The 18,392-nt window shown below is 37.4% G+C and overlaps 1 protein-coding gene across 9 annotated transcripts in view; it reads right to left on the reverse strand.

Moving 5' to 3' along the window:
• Positions 1-18,392, reverse strand: part of PTPRM (protein tyrosine phosphatase receptor type M) — a 445,877-nt gene that overhangs the window by 93,627 nt on the left and 333,858 nt on the right. For all 9 annotated transcript variants that reach the window (XM_085052574.1, XM_085052569.1, XM_085052577.1 and 6 more), the window contains one exon: positions 1,886-2,037. In XM_085052574.1, the coding sequence (XP_084908700.1) occupies positions 1,886-2,037 (152 nt within the window). The remainder of the gene's footprint in view (positions 1-1,885; positions 2,038-18,392) is intronic.

An 18,392-nucleotide genomic window follows, 5' to 3' on the forward strand; every position in this document is an offset into this window, starting at 1 on the left:
CATTTGGAAAACCAATGGGAAAGCCTGATGGAACAAATTAAGTTCAGTTTGTCCCTGGTATACAAATATCATGCAAATTGCCATTGTAAACACAGATACATTTAACAGGTGGGAGTTAATCACAACATTTTACAGGATGTTCAGCCAAAAGAGTCATTAGAGCCTTTTAAGCAAAGCTCCTTGCAAATTCAGCCTTAGTTGCTTGTCTACACAGCTCAAATTCAGTCTGATCAGTGAACGTAAGCATATTCTGGATACCTGTAAACAGACTAACAGTAATGTATGAAGAAAAACAGAGTTGAGGAAGATACGATCTTTCATCCATCTTTTTATAATTTATCATATAAATTAATATATCTGAGACCATGTTCCTTTGATTATGTCTCCAGAATGAGGAGACTACAATTTCCTTTATGGCCAGAACAGAGTGACATTTCTTTTGGTCATGGATGCAGAGATTAGCTGAGATCAGGGCTGCTGCAGCTAATAAAACTTGCTAGGTACAGAATGCAGGTGGGATAATGAACTTTCATAGGAAGCAGAAATGTTCTGAATCTCTTGAGTACAAGGCCTCATACAAACATCATTCCTGAAGACTGTCAGTGTGCTACTTCTGGTGACCATGTTTCTCATGGAAAGTCTGATTAGAGGTTCTAACCCTTGAGTGGTATAAAAAACTTGTTATGGCAATAATTTCAAATAGGTTTGAGGTGGTTTGCATAAAGAGGATTTGGCCCTGGAACTCATTGCAGCTTCATTTGTAGTTATGACCATTCAGTAGCACCACTGGAAAACTGTATCATGATGATGCAAGATGAAGGAAAACCTCTTGATCTCTTCACAGAAATAAGCAATCTCATTAACTGCAAGGGTATATTTTCAGCAGAAAGGCAAGTCTGATTTGAAAGATCTATTTCAAATCAATTTCAAAAGTAACTCAAATGCAAATTAACATTGCAAATTCTGAGCCTAATGCTGCTGAGAAAAGTCTCACTGTATAAACCTCACAGAGTGTTTGTACAATTGAGCTCATCAAAGATAAATTCTTAAGCATATTATTAAGGAGTGGGAGTTGGGCCTTGCATACTGTTAGTACTTGAAACAAAATTTAATCTTTGACAAATTCTGAAGACGTTAAAAACCACTGGCATACAAAAAACCCCCGAGGTTCCTTAAGAACAAAATCCAAAAAACTTTTTGAACCTAGTAATTCTTTTAAACAATTATTAAAAACTACTGTTTTTTCATGGTCTTTGCTTAATGCTAACCCTCTGACAGGAGTGAGACCTTGACTAAAATTCTAAGAGGAAATTTTGTATCCCAAATCTTATTTATTTTCAGGATAGATCCAAGAAGACCCAGGATATCAGAGAATCTCTTATGAAACTGCAGAATAGATAAATCCACTGAATTTTTCCTTTGCAAAAGCAACAGAAAGAGCATAATCTAGACTTGGAAATAATAAGACATTCAGATTATCATTATTAAGTTATTACATTAAAAAATAAATTTATACTACCAGAAAGAACTGAGCAGAGGAAGCATTTGAAGGACTTGGGACAGCATGAGGGATATAAAATTTTTAACACAATGGGGATTGGAGAAAGGTAGAACTACTGTTTCAGTAATGTCACTGCTCGTCTACAGAAGAAAAGGATGGACAGAAAAAAGCTCAATTATCCTTATTATTTTTAAAGAAGTCTATTCTTGATGTCTGACTGTCTTGCTCATTTGAATAGACACTGTAATGTGCTGCACAGTGGGAAACTCTCGGTCCCATGGATTTTCCATGACTGAGTAATGAGGAATATTTTAAAAACCATTTGCACCTTTCTTTCACCTTCAAAAAAAAAAAAAAAAGGAAAAGAAAAAGAAAAAAACTTACATCTCCCATTTAGATTGTGCGTGTCCATGAAAGAGAAAGCTTCATCACAGTTGGTGCCTTGCTCATTGTAGCTTTTATCCATTGAATTCACCATCACTGTCATTTCCTGCCGAGTACTACTCAATGTCTCTTTCCGCTTTTTAGCCAATTTTCTTAAGAAATGAATGATGAGGAAAAAAAAGGAAAAAAACAACTCTCAGTAAGCAGACACAGTCTTCATGTTGTTTACATCAGTATTGTAGTTTGTAACCATATTATTAAGTAACATTTACATTTGTTTCTGCACTTCTGGAACCTTAAATCTATTTTACTCTCATGTCTTTCAGTCTGATAATCAAGGGATAATTGCCAATGCACTGACATATGGTCAACAGCACCTTAATCCTAGGGGACCACCACTGAATTAACAGGGACTATTTGGATATGAAGGTGATATGAACTATAGTATCAGAGGCTACAGGTGATTAAACATATAAATAAAAAATACTAAGAGAGATTTCACGGCAGCTGACAAATCAGGACCAATGTTCACCTCACATGCATAGAACAGTCTGGAGTGGTTTCATTGAGACACTGTAACACAGCAATCTGGTTTATGTAATACTGTATAGTCTGTGCTGGAGCTCTGAATATACACTGCACACTCGAGACATTTTAAATTGACTTGCATTTCTCCTATTTTCTGTCACTACTGATCTCAGGAGAATTAGTCACATGAGTTAGTTGCTTCTCAGCAGGAGTGGTCTGTCAGAGACAAGATCTTAAATCCGATACTACAATAGTGATTCATTAAACTATTGAATTGCCTTGGATGCATATCCTTCCTTTTTCCCCCCAGATCTGCCTGTTTCAGTCTAAAGTCTCACTGTCTCCCCCTGAATTATGCTTAGCTGCATTACAAACAACATATCCAAAACTCCCGATTTCTCCTTCAAACTCAGTGAGGCATCTGTGATCCTGATGATAGTGGATCCCATGAGTATTTAGCTTGTTTCCCTGGCCTGTGACTCTGTCTTAGACCAAGCCTTTCTCCAAGTCCTTGCCTACAGCCTCAATTTAAATTTTCCAGATTCCTTCTGTAGAGTATCTTCAAGGTATGAGTTTAAAAAAAAATAACTGCTCCACAGACTTTACTTGTCCTCTCTGTTAATTCAGTGACTTTCCCTCTGTGGAAAACACAATGAGCCAGCTCATAGTCCTCTGCCAGAAGGATCTTTTACTATCTTCAACTAGAAGTTACAGGAGCATATTTTCTCATGTAGGTTCCTTCTGCTTCTAGAGGCCAACTGTATCAAGCATAACCAACTTGTGCTTTCAAAGCCCTTCTCTTCATCAACTCTTATTCAGTATGAAAAGATGGTTCCCACCACAGACAACAATTTTACACCAGCCTCTCCTAGATTTTCAAACACTTGTCTCCACTCATGCTGCACAGGAAGGGATTTCTGCAACCCTCCTGACTGATACCTCGCTCTTCTGCTTCAAATCACCGCCTGCAGACACACCTAACACATGAACAACTTAATGAAGTCCTTTGTAAAGACAGGCTTATCCAAGTGGTAATGTCAAATGGGTATTTTTCCCCCTTTCATCCTTAGATGGCAGTACATTTAGGTGGCAGTCATGCATGGCTCCGCTTCCAATATTTTGGTCCCATAATCAAGCTAAAGCAGATTTATTTTTTAAGACAGTAACTGCTGTACAGTATTTCTCAATCTGAATCTAATTCTGGAAATAGGTCTTGTGGGAAAAGTTCAAATCTGAAACAACTGTTACAGGAAAAGAATGATACCAGCCAGACTTCTATACTGTGAACAAAAACACCCACTGGACTCAGTCAAGTAAACCTTAGCTGAATATAACATTTTTAGCATCTGCAGTTTTCAGATATTGCTGAAAGTGTTGCAGTGCTGCAGTCTCTGCATCTCATCCATTCCTTGAATCTCTCAATCCCCGAGAGGCTCTAGCTATACAAGATTTAAGAAACTCATAAAACTGTGGTACCTCACATCACCACCACCACTCATACTCTCAGATTTGAAGTAAATTTTGGGGGGAAAAAAAAGGGTTTAAATATTTGATCATCTTCATTCACGGAAAAGACACTTCATAGCTAGTATCTGATGTTTCATCCTTCTTAAAGAAAAAGAGATCTACAACCAAAGGGAAAACATAAAACAGATGGAAGCTCCCATGATGATTACCTAGGATGAAATTATTTTTGTAGGGAAAGAAAAAAGATTAGCTTATCACACAAATGGTGTTACCATGACTATACAAGAAAAGAGAATGTACTGTATCAGTCTCAGGAAAGAGGAGTCTGATAGTCAGAAAAATCTCAAGACTAACTAGGAACTGTTGGAATTTTAAAGCAAAAGTAATAGCAAGAAGTGAACTGGTGTAATGGTAAATATACAGTAAAATGCAGGGCAGACAAAAATACAGACTTCTCCTGCGAAACTGTGTGGGATTTTGTGTATAGTTTACTCTGTTCTGTTACAAATATTAATAAAAACAGTCCAGGACAGTAATAAGCTAAACAGTTCATCACCATCTGTCCCCATTTTATCTACCATGACAAAACTCTCAAATGCTCTATTATCTCCTGTACAGTCCCTTCTTGTTGAAAGGCTCACTCTGTAAAACTTGTGCAAGCCTAACTCAATACCTTTCTCAAAATCTTCCTTCTCTGTGACTTCTCCCTCAAACCCTCCAAGAAAGCAACTCCAATAACTGCCAAGCTGATAACTACATTGTCAGCCTGTGTCTGGTTAATTTTCCATCCATTTTCCTGTCTCCATTTTCTCTGTCCTGTCTTGACTTTAGTGACAAACTCTTTTGGACCTAGCTTGCCTTTTTTCTTCATGTTTAAAAAGCTCTGAGCACAAAGAATGAGGTACAATGGGACACTGCCATAGTTAGAGGAATGTAAAACCAGTAAAAATAAAGTATTAAAAAAATAAAAAAGGTGACTGGGTCTGGAATGAACTCAGGCCCTATCAAAAATGTGTTTTCTATTTTTAATTTAGGAACAATGAGAAAAGCATATTAATTTGAATCTAACAAAAATAATCACTTCCTGGTTCCCCATTCCAAGCTGAGGGGTACTCCCCTTTTTCTATCAGTATGCCTCCTTTCTTACCAAGCCAAGAAAGGAGAAACAGGCTGCTGCTACTTTCCACAGCTCCAGCAACTCACTACCATTACCAAGATATTAATAAACAAAGTGAGATTAAATTTGTAATTGTGCTGCTAAGGGAATTGGCCTGACTTTTTTCTTTTAATTAATGCAGTGATCTATTGCACTTACGGTAACTCAAGATAAAGTAGCTGCTTCTTACTTACTTATTGTTTAAAATTTCACTTCTCTGCTTGTGGACAAATCACAGAAATGGTTCAGATGAAGAAAGGATTGAGGGCTTTAATGCAACCCAGTGGTGCAGTGCACTTGTAGGCGTAAAAGCTTTTAACAGTTTGCTCATCAAACCCCTAGAAGAATCTAAACTACAATAAGAACAATCTTCTAGTAAAATCCTTTAGCAGCTGGTTAGAAAAATGTGATACCAAGGGCAGGGTTAAATGGTAATTTTTTCCCAACAGAAATATATTACTAGTGGCTATTCTGTATAAATGCATGTTGGGATTTGAACTATTTATCATATACACACTGACCACGGAAAATCTCCACAATCTTTTTCGACTAAACACAAATTTTAAATGGTAGTAAAAAATAGAAATAAGTTTAAAAAGTTACAAATTCATCTCACTAGGTAGAGTGGATACTCACTTATGACGAAATTCAGTGTTGAAAGATATAAGGTCATGCATATGGGAAAAATAATACTAATTATACACACACAGTATTGCATCTAAATGACTTCAGAAACTACAGAAGAAAGAAACCTGATAGTCACTGATTCTTTGAGGACAAGAAGTATAGCACTATGTATAGTCAAAAAGGCAAAAAGAAGTCAGAAATGACTGTGTAAGGGATAGAGAACAAAATAGAAAATGTGATTAAGCAATTGTATAGATCTGTGGAGCTTCCACATTTTGAACACTGCATGCAGTTCTGACACATGCCTATCCAAAAAGATTTTCTCAAAGTAGAGAACATATACAGAGAGGTGATAGGAAGATCAAAGGAACAGATCCTACCAGAAGAGCAGTAATCCTTACATAGATAAGGAGTCTCTAGCTTAAAAAGGAGGCAGTTGAACTGAGAATATGATAAAAGTATATAAAAAAATGGAGAAAACGACGAAATTATTAAAGAATTATTATTTCTCAACAATAAAAGAATCAGAATCAGGGAGTATATAGATTTTTTCAAAATAGAAAAATAAATATTTTCACAAAACCCAGAAAATGCTCTGCTCTGTCTTGCATGCATTTTTGGGCACCACAATATAAAAAAGATATTAAGCTGTTAGAGAATGTCCAAAGGAAGACAACAAAGATGCTGAAGGGCCTTGAGGGGAAACCATATGAAAAGCAGCTGAGGTCACTTGGTCTGTTTAGCCTGGAGAAGAGGAGACTGAGGGGAGACCTCATTGCAGTTAGAACTTCCTCATGAGGGGAAGAGAAGGGGCAGGCACTGATCTCTGTGGGAATGGCCTGAAGTTGTGTCAAGGGGGCTTAGGTTGGATATTAGGAAAGGATTCTTTACCCAGAAAGTGGCTGGGCACTGGAACAGCTCCCCAGGGAAGAGGTCACAGCACCAAGCCTGACAGAGTTCAAGAAGCATTTGGACAATGCACTCAGGCACATGGTGTGACTCTTGGGGTGTCCTGTGTAGGACCAGGAGCTGGACTCAGTGATCCTTATAGGTCCCTTCCAATTAAGGATATTCTATGATTCTATGAAAATTTTCCAACACATCACTACTAGGACTCTAGAGATATTAAAAGTTAGTACTGGTAAAAGAAAAATTGATTAAGGGCTGAGCGGAGGACAGTGAGTGCATTACATTTCCTATACTCTGTTACTGTATTTATCTAAAGGTCTGTCACAGGCTACTATCACAGACATAGTGTGGACTTTTATTCCAAAATTTGATTCCAGTGTTCTTTTATTGTATTAACAACCCATTCAACAGGTAATGCAGAAAACCAGATTTGAATACATTATTTGCTTTTCTAACACTCAGAATGACTCTCTTTTTTGGATTTTCTAGTTTACTTACAATACCAGCTGTATTAACTAATTTATTCTTCTTAGAAGTAATAGTAGTAGTAGTAATATTTAAATTAAATTAATTACTGTGCTCACCTATTTTGGCTGCCTAGGATACGCTAAAAGAAAACTCATAGCTAATTTTGAGGAATATGCTTCAACCTGAAGTAATTGAATAAGCATAACTGATTCAGCAACATTCAGTATGAAGATGCAATGTGATAAAAGCTCTCCACAGGACATGGGTAAAAAAGTCTGAAAAGATAACAGACTTGTTCCTTGTTTATTGAGTTTTTATACATTTCTCCAACTTACGTTGCAATTATTTTTTCTTGAACAACAAAACAGTCCTTCTCAATAACTGATTGCTTTCCTGTCTTCAACAATGGATCCTCTAAGGCAGAGACAAACCCACACATTACATGTCATTGTGAGAATCACATGTGTGTGAGCTAGTACACATTTGGTAACATTGGGTATTATTCTAATCTGCATTATAAAATTCAAAATGCTACGTTCTATTTTTAGAATTTTTTTTTCTCCATTTGGGAATACCTTGAATCTCTAATGCCTCATTTGGACTCTTTTTGTTGCTTTTTATTGTTAAGTTGTCCTTGTAGAAAACAAGTCTGTGGAACCTGAGTATCTAATCCAATTCAATGAAAACGGTAAATTTCTTTAGGTGTTATTAAATAACTACAGCTACAAGTAATTAGTATTTTAGTCTACTTCACATATCTTATCAAAACAGCAACACTCTGCACAAAAGCCTTTCTATCTTCCCCAAATGGACTGAGACACAAATATGAAGCAATTGAAATCAAGTAAGGAAATGAAATATAAACAGTATGGCATTAGTGATAGTAAAGTTCTGCTCACCTGAACTTTGGTTATTCAATTTTACATTTATATGTCTTATATTGAAATGCAATATGCTCAAGACTGCAATTTCGCAGTAACATTAAACTGTGTTCTGTCAATATTCTATCAGGCAGGAAATAAGGTTAGGAGAAATATTTTTAAAGGCACTACATTTTGCAGCAAGAACTAGTGAACACTTAATAAAATACTTTACAAGCTGTTCCCACTTTAAGAACTGGCATTTCTAGAGAACAACCACAGGGAAAATAATTGTCAGGAGAATTATAAAAAAACAAAAGGTGGCAGGATAACACTGAATTGTGTTGTTCCTTGCTTATAATCTCTTAGTATGCAAACTTGTATTAGATTATAAAATTGTTCTTTGCCCTAAGAAGAGCAAAATATATTTTGCAATGACATCAGAATGAATTAAAGGTGTAACAGTATGGAAGATTGATTTGGAGATTACAAATATTTTACTGTAGCCAAGGGTGCATAAGCCTTTTTACCTGATTTACAAAGGGGTGGTTTATTACAATTTCTTTTAAGTGCCTTCTCTTTGTTCTAATTATCAGCTTCCTGCTTCAAAGCAAATGCTAACATTATTATTTCATTTTTATCATGCTCTTGCATTCTCTGACAAAGAAAAAAGAACAAACTTGCAAAAAATGCTGTGATGATGCTCGAATTTTGGAAACAGTGTTCTTGATACCACTGGACTTAATTTTCCCCCCTTTCATTCACTGTGGCTTCCATTTTTTGCCACAGAGACTTTGGATGCACTTTAAGACCAAGAAGACATTCCAATATTATCAGGACTGAGAGAGAAAAGAGAGAAGGAGAAAAGAATACAAGTAAAGGGGTAGGGGGAAGGATTCCTTTAACTTACAAAGTTACAAGAATTGAGTGCAAAAAGAGTGCAAATTTTTTACATGAAGGTGGAGATAAATGAAAATGGTCTTGATTTTTATTAGCATAAACAAAACCCATTTGGATTTCTGTGGTTCTTAACTTGCCTTTTTACTTACTTCATGTAAGAACTTCAGTGGTCTTTTTGCACTTTTTTGTCACTAGTAGATTGGTTCATTGGCATCACAAGAGATCAAAGCAAAATAGAAAAGTTATTTGGAAAGATCCCAGTATCACTGTTAGCTCACAGGGAAAGTATGGCATGACTCGAGAAACAGTGGATGAGAAAAGGGAAAGAGAATATGGTGGTGAGTGGGAAATGAGAAGGAAAATACGATGGAAAGTCAGGTAAAGCTGTAGTCAGAGACACACAGCTCATCTACTTTTGCTGCTAAGTGTTCTTTCTTGAGTTCAAGTATACAGCACATTCTTTGAGATTTGCTAAAAGTGACATCATTAAAAACTGTGCTTGCTTGTTCCTCAGTTTCTGCTTTGCATGAACTGCTACACCAGGTTATCTGAGTTTCTGCAAGTGAGGGTTTTAGCATCAAACCCAAGAACACCTCAGGTCAAAGGAGGCATTGCATTGACAGAATTTGCTGATGCAATGCCTGATGCAGAGGGGGAATGACTGACTGCAAAAAATGGAGCTATGTGGTGCACCAGATTAGCCTAACAACATTTATTTGAAATGGGCTGACTCTTGTCTTAGCTCTCAGAGAAAGTTAATTTTGTGGTCACAGTTTAGTTCTTGCTTGTCCACCCAAGAGGACCTTGATGCATCTTAGTGTGATTGACAGGTTCTTCAGGGAAGGCTCTAGGCTATGGCAGTAAAAAGGAATTTGAGAAGCTTTGGCAGAACACTATGTCTGCAAAGCTGCTGGCTGCACTATTTTTGGCTCAAGTTAGTCACTGGTCTTGGTCTTCACAAAAATGCACCCACACACTTTAAAAAAAAAAAAAATCCAAGAACCTTCTGCCTCCCCAATGCAATAAAACAGTAAAGAGATGTGAGCAGCAATATTTTCCATAATTTACTATTATCTAATCTTGACCATGATCTTGAATACTATAAGTAATGAATGGAGCAATAAAATGTCCCCTTCTACTCAGCTGAACTAAGGAAGGAAAAACGAAAAGCCACAAATTCTCTCAATTTGTTTCAAGATTTAACGATTTTGCAATACGAATTTTAGTTTGAATTTTGCTTTTTATGGTCCTCAAATTAACAAAGAAAATAGTGAATATAATGTTTAATTGACCTATACGTCCTCCTGAATTATAAGGGTGTATAAGAAAAACACAAAGAATATTAAAATTTGCTTTTTCCCACAAATAAATTACAAGTCAAATACTTATGGATCTGTTCATTTCACTGAGGACTTATTTACTCAAATGATTAGAGCAGCCATGTATAACTATTTGCAGGATGATGATCAGAATGCTACTTAGAATATGGAGGAGGCCAAAGTATGGGAAATCCTTTATGAGCAGAGGGAAGAACCCAGAAGCCCAGCTGCAACACTTGAAGGCCTTTCTGATAGAAAAGGAAATGGACTTTCAAATATTACTTGACTGAGCAGGGAACTCAGCCTGGATTTCTCTCAACAGACAAATCCTGGACAAGGAGAGACTGAGAGAGCTGTGCCTGTTCATCCTGGAGAAGAGAAAGCTCACATGGACGATTTTAGTGCTGTTTTTAACAACCTAATGGGAGCATATAGAGGAGACAGAACTAGACTCTAGGAACAAAGTGAAAGGACAAGATACACTAGACTAGAATTTCCTGCAATTCAGAAATTCCTATCAGAGCTTTTTGTCACCATTAGGGTAGTCAAACAGCAGAGCAGGTGCTCAGAGAGGTGGGATCTCAGTCCTTGGAAATATTCAAAACCCTGCTGGACAATATCCTGAGCAACTTGATTTAGTCTAAGTCTGCTTTGGGCAGGAGGTTAGAAAAGATGACCCTTAAAAGCCCCTTCTGTTCCAAATTTTTCTAGAATTCCCATTAATTGTTCTGGTTATAGGGCTTTTTTTCAAAATGATGCATGGGGATTTAAAGCATTACAGATATGAACACAATCCTCAACTGTGCCTTTTCTTTGCATAGTCCAACATGTAAGATGCAGTCAGAACCAATACCGAATAACTCCAGCAAAATTACAAGCAGTCAAATAATTAAATATAATGATAGATATTCTTTTTAGCCAATACTTTCATTTTAATCACTATTTTCTGCCGCTTGCGCTAAACCACCTTCCTTACTTAAGAAGTAAACCCTGTGTAAATATTTTTGTCAATAAAGCTTTCTCATTAGAGAACTAGCTATATTCACATTGAACTGCAAGAGAATGTAAAAATTTTCCATGAAAAAAGACAAATTATGTTTTGATTTTATAAAATGGTATTAATAATGTGTTCTTATTTTAATGAAAATGAAATGTTCCATTTTCCATTATGTTTTATTTGTATTAATTTCTGCTACATTAATTGTACATAAATGTAAAATGACATTACACTACTTCACATGCTTTTATGACAGTATTTCAAGTTTAGTGAAATTACGTATTTGAAGTCTTTGAAGAAATCCTTTTCTGAAATGGTCACAGGAAAACTACATACCTGACCTCTCCTTTTGCCTGAGAATACTTTTTCCCCCACAAAAAGAAATTTCATTCGCTTAGCTAACTGCTTGAAGAACAGTAAATGAAAATTCATACAGAATCTGCACTTTCTCTTTTGTTAGCATATATGCCATTTTACTTAGAATCACAGAATCATTAAGGCTGGAAAAGACCTCCAAGATCATCAAATCCAAGCTTTGACTGACCACCACCCTGTCAATTAAAACACAGCACTAAGTGCCAAGTTCAGTTGTTTCTTGAACACTTCCAGAAACAGTGACTGCACCCCTTCCCTGAGCAGCCATTCCAATGCTCCACCACCCTTCAGTGAAGTAATTCTCCCTGATATTCAACCTGAACCTCCCCTGGCAAAGCCTGAGGCTGTGTCCTCTTGTCCTGTTGCCTGGCAGAAGAGGCTGATCCCCACCCCACTGCAGCCTCCTTTCAGGGAATTGTAGGGAGTGATAAGGTCTCCCCTGAGCCTCCTGTTCTCTAGGCTAAACAACACCACATCTACATTTAAACAGGAGTACCTACATTACTTTGTACGCAAATGAACAGACATACCTGATCTTGTTTTAAGAGCTAAAATTCTAAAGGAAACTATTTAGATGAATGAAAGATGTATATATCATATGTGGCTCACAGAGAGATATTTTCTCCACAATAGTGTGTAGATGGGTATTAAAGATCCTGCACATAGGAGAAGAACACCCTATTTATAACATACTGTAAAATATATATTTTGCATTTGACATTGCAATCCTTCCCTTTTGTCTCAACCGCTTTTCTTTTTCCTTTCTGCCCCCATCATATTATCCTATGATCTGAATAAAAAACCAAACAGACAACACCAGGACCTACTCAGAAGGAGGTAGTTGTGTGATGTGTAGTGCCAGACAACAGGAACATGAAAGCTTTTCACAGGAACACATCCACGACAGATTTTGAAATTCTCTTCCTGAAACTAATTACCATTTTAGAAAAGGCTGGCTAATGATGAAAGAAAACACCTTCTTATCCCATAGCTGTCAGGTCTAAGTAGAGCCTCAAACTCCCAGGCATGGTGTGCACTGTAGGTGTCCAGAATCCCTCTACTTTCACAAACAAAGACAAGAGGCAGTGTTAAAACTAACGCAAATTTGTTCTGGGATGGTTTTGCCCCCACCAAATTTTCACTCTATTTTCAGAGGTGTTCTAAGCATGAGGAATTACAGAGATGTTTGGCAGATGTGTCTGTTATGATACATTAGCCTCTGTCTTTGAATTTTGCTATGATATTCTCAAAGTCCTTAAGCATAGCCAAGGCAAATGTCTTTTTTTAAAAGTCAATCTGCCACATAAGCATTTCCTTCCACAAAGAGAAAATCCCTAGCACCACAGTGCATCACTACCTGAGGCTGATCTGAGTAGGGAACAGGTGTCTTCTATGTGAAGTATCTTGTTACTTGCACTATGGGGTTAGAAAATTTGTCTTGCAAGTCCCAGTGGAGGAAGCAGATCTCTACAGCATCTAACAAGTTAGTTCTATGCTTGCATAGGCTCAAGCTAATAGAAAGCAATAGCAACTGTGACAGTTTTAAATACAGGAGATGATTTTCCCTTAAGGTATTTAGGTCTATGCACAGATCTCTCTCTCACTGGACAGAAACTAAAGAGTTTGAGGGGAATGGATTGTCTGCTGGGTATTCATCAAAAGAAGCAAGCTTGTGACAGGCATGGTCCTGTGAGGCCAGGCTGGATGGGGCTTGGAGCAACCTGATCTAGTGGAAGGTGTCCCTGACCATGGCGGGGGTTTTGAACCAGAGATCTTTAAGGTCCCTACCAACTCAAACCATTCTATGATTTGGCTTTATCAGGATAAGGACATAAATGCACTCAAAATAAATTGTTTGAAGTTCTCTGAAACATTCCTTAAAAGAGCTATCTTTAGCATATTTCCTAATTAGGTATATGTAAATGCATTTTATGTACTGTATCTATCATACACACGCATGTCTAGATGTAAACATATAATTAAATATATGTAGTGTTGTAGTGCAGAACCAAAAGGAAAGGTTTTGTCAGGCTTAATCTAAAATGAGTCATTCACTGCCTTGCTGCTCCGCAGTAGTCTAACACAAAAGAGCAAAAATTTTTTGTTGACAAAGAATTCTGTTGTGTTAGTACAAATGTTCTGGTAAACAGATAAGCATCCTGACCTAGCTCCTATATGAGCCCTGCAGTGGGAGGTACTTCTGCAGTTCCTGAGTATATTGCCTTCTATGAAAGACACAGTTCCTTGTTCACGCTGACTTTTGATACAGTCCTTGCTTGAATAGATAGTTCTTGCCTCTCTGTATCCTCATACAGACAGCAGCCTGTAAAGCATATTTGCTAGTGCTGGTACTGAGCATTCATAAACTTGTACATGATTTTTTTCTGCACTGACTGTACTCTATCATGTGCCTTTCACTTTTTCAAGCAATTCCCTCCTTTGAGACTTCTGTAATATTGAATACATCTCAGCAGTTCAAAATATCCAACTGCATAGAGTTTTAATCAGGCTTTTAGGAACCCATCTTCCTCTTCTTCCACAAGAAGTAATCTGTCTCGACGAAAGTCGCTGACTAAAAGCTCAGAATTGGTAATATTCAGTCATGCAAGAAAGAAAATAATTTTTCCTAAGGGGCTGCTGAAATCAGGCCATCCTCTTAGGGCAGGCAGAATAAGTACTGGGATGCATGAGGACACACCTGGAGCATTTCTGGAAGTGCACTAATGCACCAGTGCCCTTTGCTCACTGTGGGAAGGAAGGCACTGAACAGTGGCTCTTTAGCAGCATGTAGCTTGTAAAGCATTCGAGTGCTCTCCCAAGCCATGGGTATATCATTTAATTGGCAGTGGAAACGTGGTGGCAGATGGACTGCTGCTAATCCAAAGACATGGCCAGAGGAGGAAGCGCTCCAGCTGAGACACTGTGCGGCTGATACTGCTTGGTCAGCCTAAGATGCAGCTGCACGCTCTATCCGATTTTATCCCACGCAGCAGAATGTGACTTCTGGGAGAAGCTGTCATCTGTCCCCTGCATAAAATGCTAATGAACTTGTCCAGCCCCTACTTCTCTTTTAGCAGGTATGTGTGTTGTGGCCTTTTGTGCTATATTCGATGGCTCACAAGGAAGATTTTAATGTGAGGCCTGTATGGCAAGGAAGGCTGATTAATCCACTTTAGGGACTCTTCATAGCATGGTGGAAAGGGCAGCTGATACAGCTGCATATCATAGTGGCTCTAGGTAAGAACATTTCAAATATTTAGATACCTTCATTTCTAATTCTGGCAAACTTGAACCTATTAACACCAAAGGCTTTCTTAATTAAAAGATGTAAGAAAGGTGTCAAGGAAAGCTTCTCTAAGTCCTTCTAATACAATTTCATCTGAAAAATACAATTAGTTTTACAGCCACAGTAACTTTAACGTTTGAAAAGAATTTTAATTTATGATTGCATATAATACAGGATTTTCACCCAGAGCTTTGCCACCCACAAGCAGAATGATAATCCAAAGACTGAGGAATCAAAATTTTGCATGGAACCACACTATTTTAAGTCTATACCTCTGTCACAGAAACACAAATGAAAAATGAATGCCTTGTACTCAAATCTAATTCTAAATTCTGTGAAATACACTTTAAAGTTGGAACAACATCTTTTATCCTTGGAAAAGTCTGAAAAATCTGAAAAATTTGAAACTTCTAAACAGAGCCTGCACAGAAAAGTTCCTTTGACCACACAGAGTTGAAGCAATAAACAGTCATAGCCCTTTCCGTGATGAAATCATCAATCACAAAAATGCTATTTGTAAAAATATGAGCTGCTAGGCACTGTGCTGTTCTTCAAAACGCAACAACCTCAAACAACTGGAAGACTACTATATCATTAAAAACTTCAGTCAGTTAGAATTTGCAATTTTGAGAGCAATGATAGTCACTGCTTTTACAATACACAGTCCAGTACTTCAAATATACTGAAGTATTACAGTTCAGAGCAGTGATGTAATACAGTAAATACACTGAGATTTACAGATACACAGACCTGTCTGAAGGGAGGTGGCCATGAGGCCAGAAACAGAACTAACAGGCTTTCGTGTTGAAAATAACAAACTATTCCTCTCAATAACAGACAGTGGTGAAGTTTCTAAGCTCTATAATGTGTTAGTGCTAAAATTAACTCTCCAACTCATCATTTACAGAGAAAGGATACAAACTGTGACAGCTGCAAAGGAAACTGCTCACTGTTTATTAAAAAAAATATCCCAACAAAAAACCCCATACCATCATTTGTTAACAAACTAAGCATACCCCCTCAGCAAAAATTAAGAGTTCCATCAAAATGATTCTGCACCCCTGATGAAAGTAATATAATATAGCTATAAAATAGCATGGAATTCTCTGTTAAAGCTCTTCAGGGTTTGGGAGATGGTACTTGAGAGGGAGTAACTTAGTGCCTTTAATAAACTGTAGGTTAGGACAAGACAGAGGTCTGGCTAGGAGCCCCATTAGCAGAAAACAGACAGAGAGAGAGGTTAGCAGAGATTAAATTCTAAGGCAATACTACCAGTCAGTAACATCTGGGAATATGTGGATATTTTATCCTCCTAGAGAATCTGCCAAATCTTTGCATTAAAAAACAAAAAAATAAAAAACCCCAGCGACCAGGAATGCTTCTAAAATAGTATAGCACTTACTGTGGAAGTTCTTTTAATGTTTTGGCACAAATGTTGGTATATTTTCTAATGAAATGGGGTAAGTAAGCCATAATAGAATGTATGGCTATGTAACAGTACAAAAGTACCTAAAAATATCTTAATGTTGTGACTGTTTTCCAAACCTAAAGAAATATGAATGCAAAAAAGCAAGCACACCACATTCATAAGTTAGATCATAGCAATTTCTCTTTAACATACTGTATGATTCAAATTGTAAGTACCTTAAAATCAGATGTCAAACAAATGCTTTGACTAGACTGACATTTCCTAACCTTTCTAGACAACTTGTTAAAAAGGAGTGTCTTTCAAAGGAAATTACAAAACTCCTTAAAGCTGAATTCAGTGGACAGGTAAGTGAACAAGGAATTCAGAACAGCACATTCCACTCCTGCCCTTGGAGAAAGGAGTGCTCTTTCAAGAGGTTAATAGGCTTCCACTTGCTAACTTTTACTTGTGTGAGACCAAATGCAAAAGCAGGATCTCTTGTACATCCATTAAACTCAGTCACTTAGTAAACTAAGTAATGGAATCCTCTCAGTGAAAAGATGACCTCAGTGCTGCACCATGGGTACTTGCAAGAGCATTATAGTAATTAAAAATTACCCCCCGACCGAGGGTAATGTGGTTTCATGCAAGTCACTGCATGGAATGACATTACCCTCCATCAGGGGGTAATTTTTAACAGTCATTAGTAATGTTTACGCTTACAAACACTGGATGAAAAATAGTACTGTGATAGCTTCTTCAACAGCAAGGAAATAAGTAGCTTGAAAACAGATGAGTGGACATCTGTGCGATTCATTAGGGACACATGTTCACTATTTAAACAGTGCCATCCTTTGAAACACTGCAACACTGTAAATAACAGTAACTAAGTAAGAGTGGGCAGTGGCATTGCAGTAGTATTTTGGCATAGGTGAATTACAGGTAAGAAGACTCTAGTTGAATTTAGGTGAGAAGTTATGGTAGCAAGAAGCTAGATGAACAAGAGCATTCCCAAAATCCGGACTCAGAAATGCAGGCTGAAGAAGATACTATGACAGCTGATTGCAGAAATTAGGTAAAGTTCATGAATTATTGCCATGTGCAGGTAAAACTGAAAGAAAAAGGCTTACTCTCAGACACAAATGTTTGCATAAGTTGGAAAATTATGTTTTACATTACATGTCAAAAAGCCTACAGATAAGAAAGTATTAATATTGGGCTTGAATCTGATAAGGACAACTTACTGCCCCTCTGGAGTCCCCAGCCTTTGTCTCTGCCAATTCTTTAATTTATTTTTTTCCACTAGGATCTATGAAGTTCATATTCCTACACAATATAAGACTCTCATGCTATTTTTCCACTTTACTAATATCACTCCTTTCACCTGAGGAGTTTTAAATATTTCATGGGGTTTTGCTAATTAAAACTTACATCACCCCCTGTGAAATATGTATGGTAAGGGGACAGACAAAAACCACTTCACTCATCAGTAATATGGATCTTGGAAGGAAGTTAGCAGCAGGCTGACAGCAGTGTTAGTCTTTCCACAGAAGACGGAGAAGACTATTGTATTCAGCTGACAGATGAAAGGATTTCAGCAGGATGAATGTTACTACTTAAATGGCAGGTTGGTCCAGGAAATGGAAGCTTTGCATTTTCAAATAACTTTGTTTATGTGCAGTACTTCCACTGGATTCAAGCTTTCTATGAATTAATGTCCTGTGCTCCCTAAGTACTTCCCAGATCTCCTCTGGGTCCACAGCACCTGCAACAACCAGCCTGCTCCCCAACATCTCCCAACTACCTCTCCTGTTGGTATAATGAAATAAGTAGCACTAATTGCTAAACCGCAAGAAGGCTAAAAATAGGATGAAATTTTAAATGTCTCCAAATTCTGTAAATTCCTCAATTAAGATGATCCAACAGATGGGCAGAGTGTCCCTCAGCACTGCACTGGGACAATGATTCAAAACAAACTCACGGCTTTTCAACTTAGATATGGATTTAAAGAGAAGTTTGCAACTTAAGCTCGATTCAGGATTATGTCTAAAATTACTGAGCTTTAAACAATCACATGATGACAAGGCATATGGCAGTTATTGATCAATCTCACTGACAGACTGGAAGCTAATCATGTCTTGCTGTATTTATTCTTTTATCCCCTCCACCTAGTGCCCTTTTCTTAACTAACTTGCCCTCTTTTTCTG

The sequence above is a fragment of the Lichenostomus cassidix genome, chromosome 2 (assembly GCF_008360975.1).
Source record: "Lichenostomus cassidix isolate B80296 chromosome 2, HeHo_3.0, whole genome shotgun sequence".
Lineage (NCBI taxonomy): Eukaryota > Metazoa > Chordata > Aves > Passeriformes > Meliphagidae > Lichenostomus > Lichenostomus cassidix.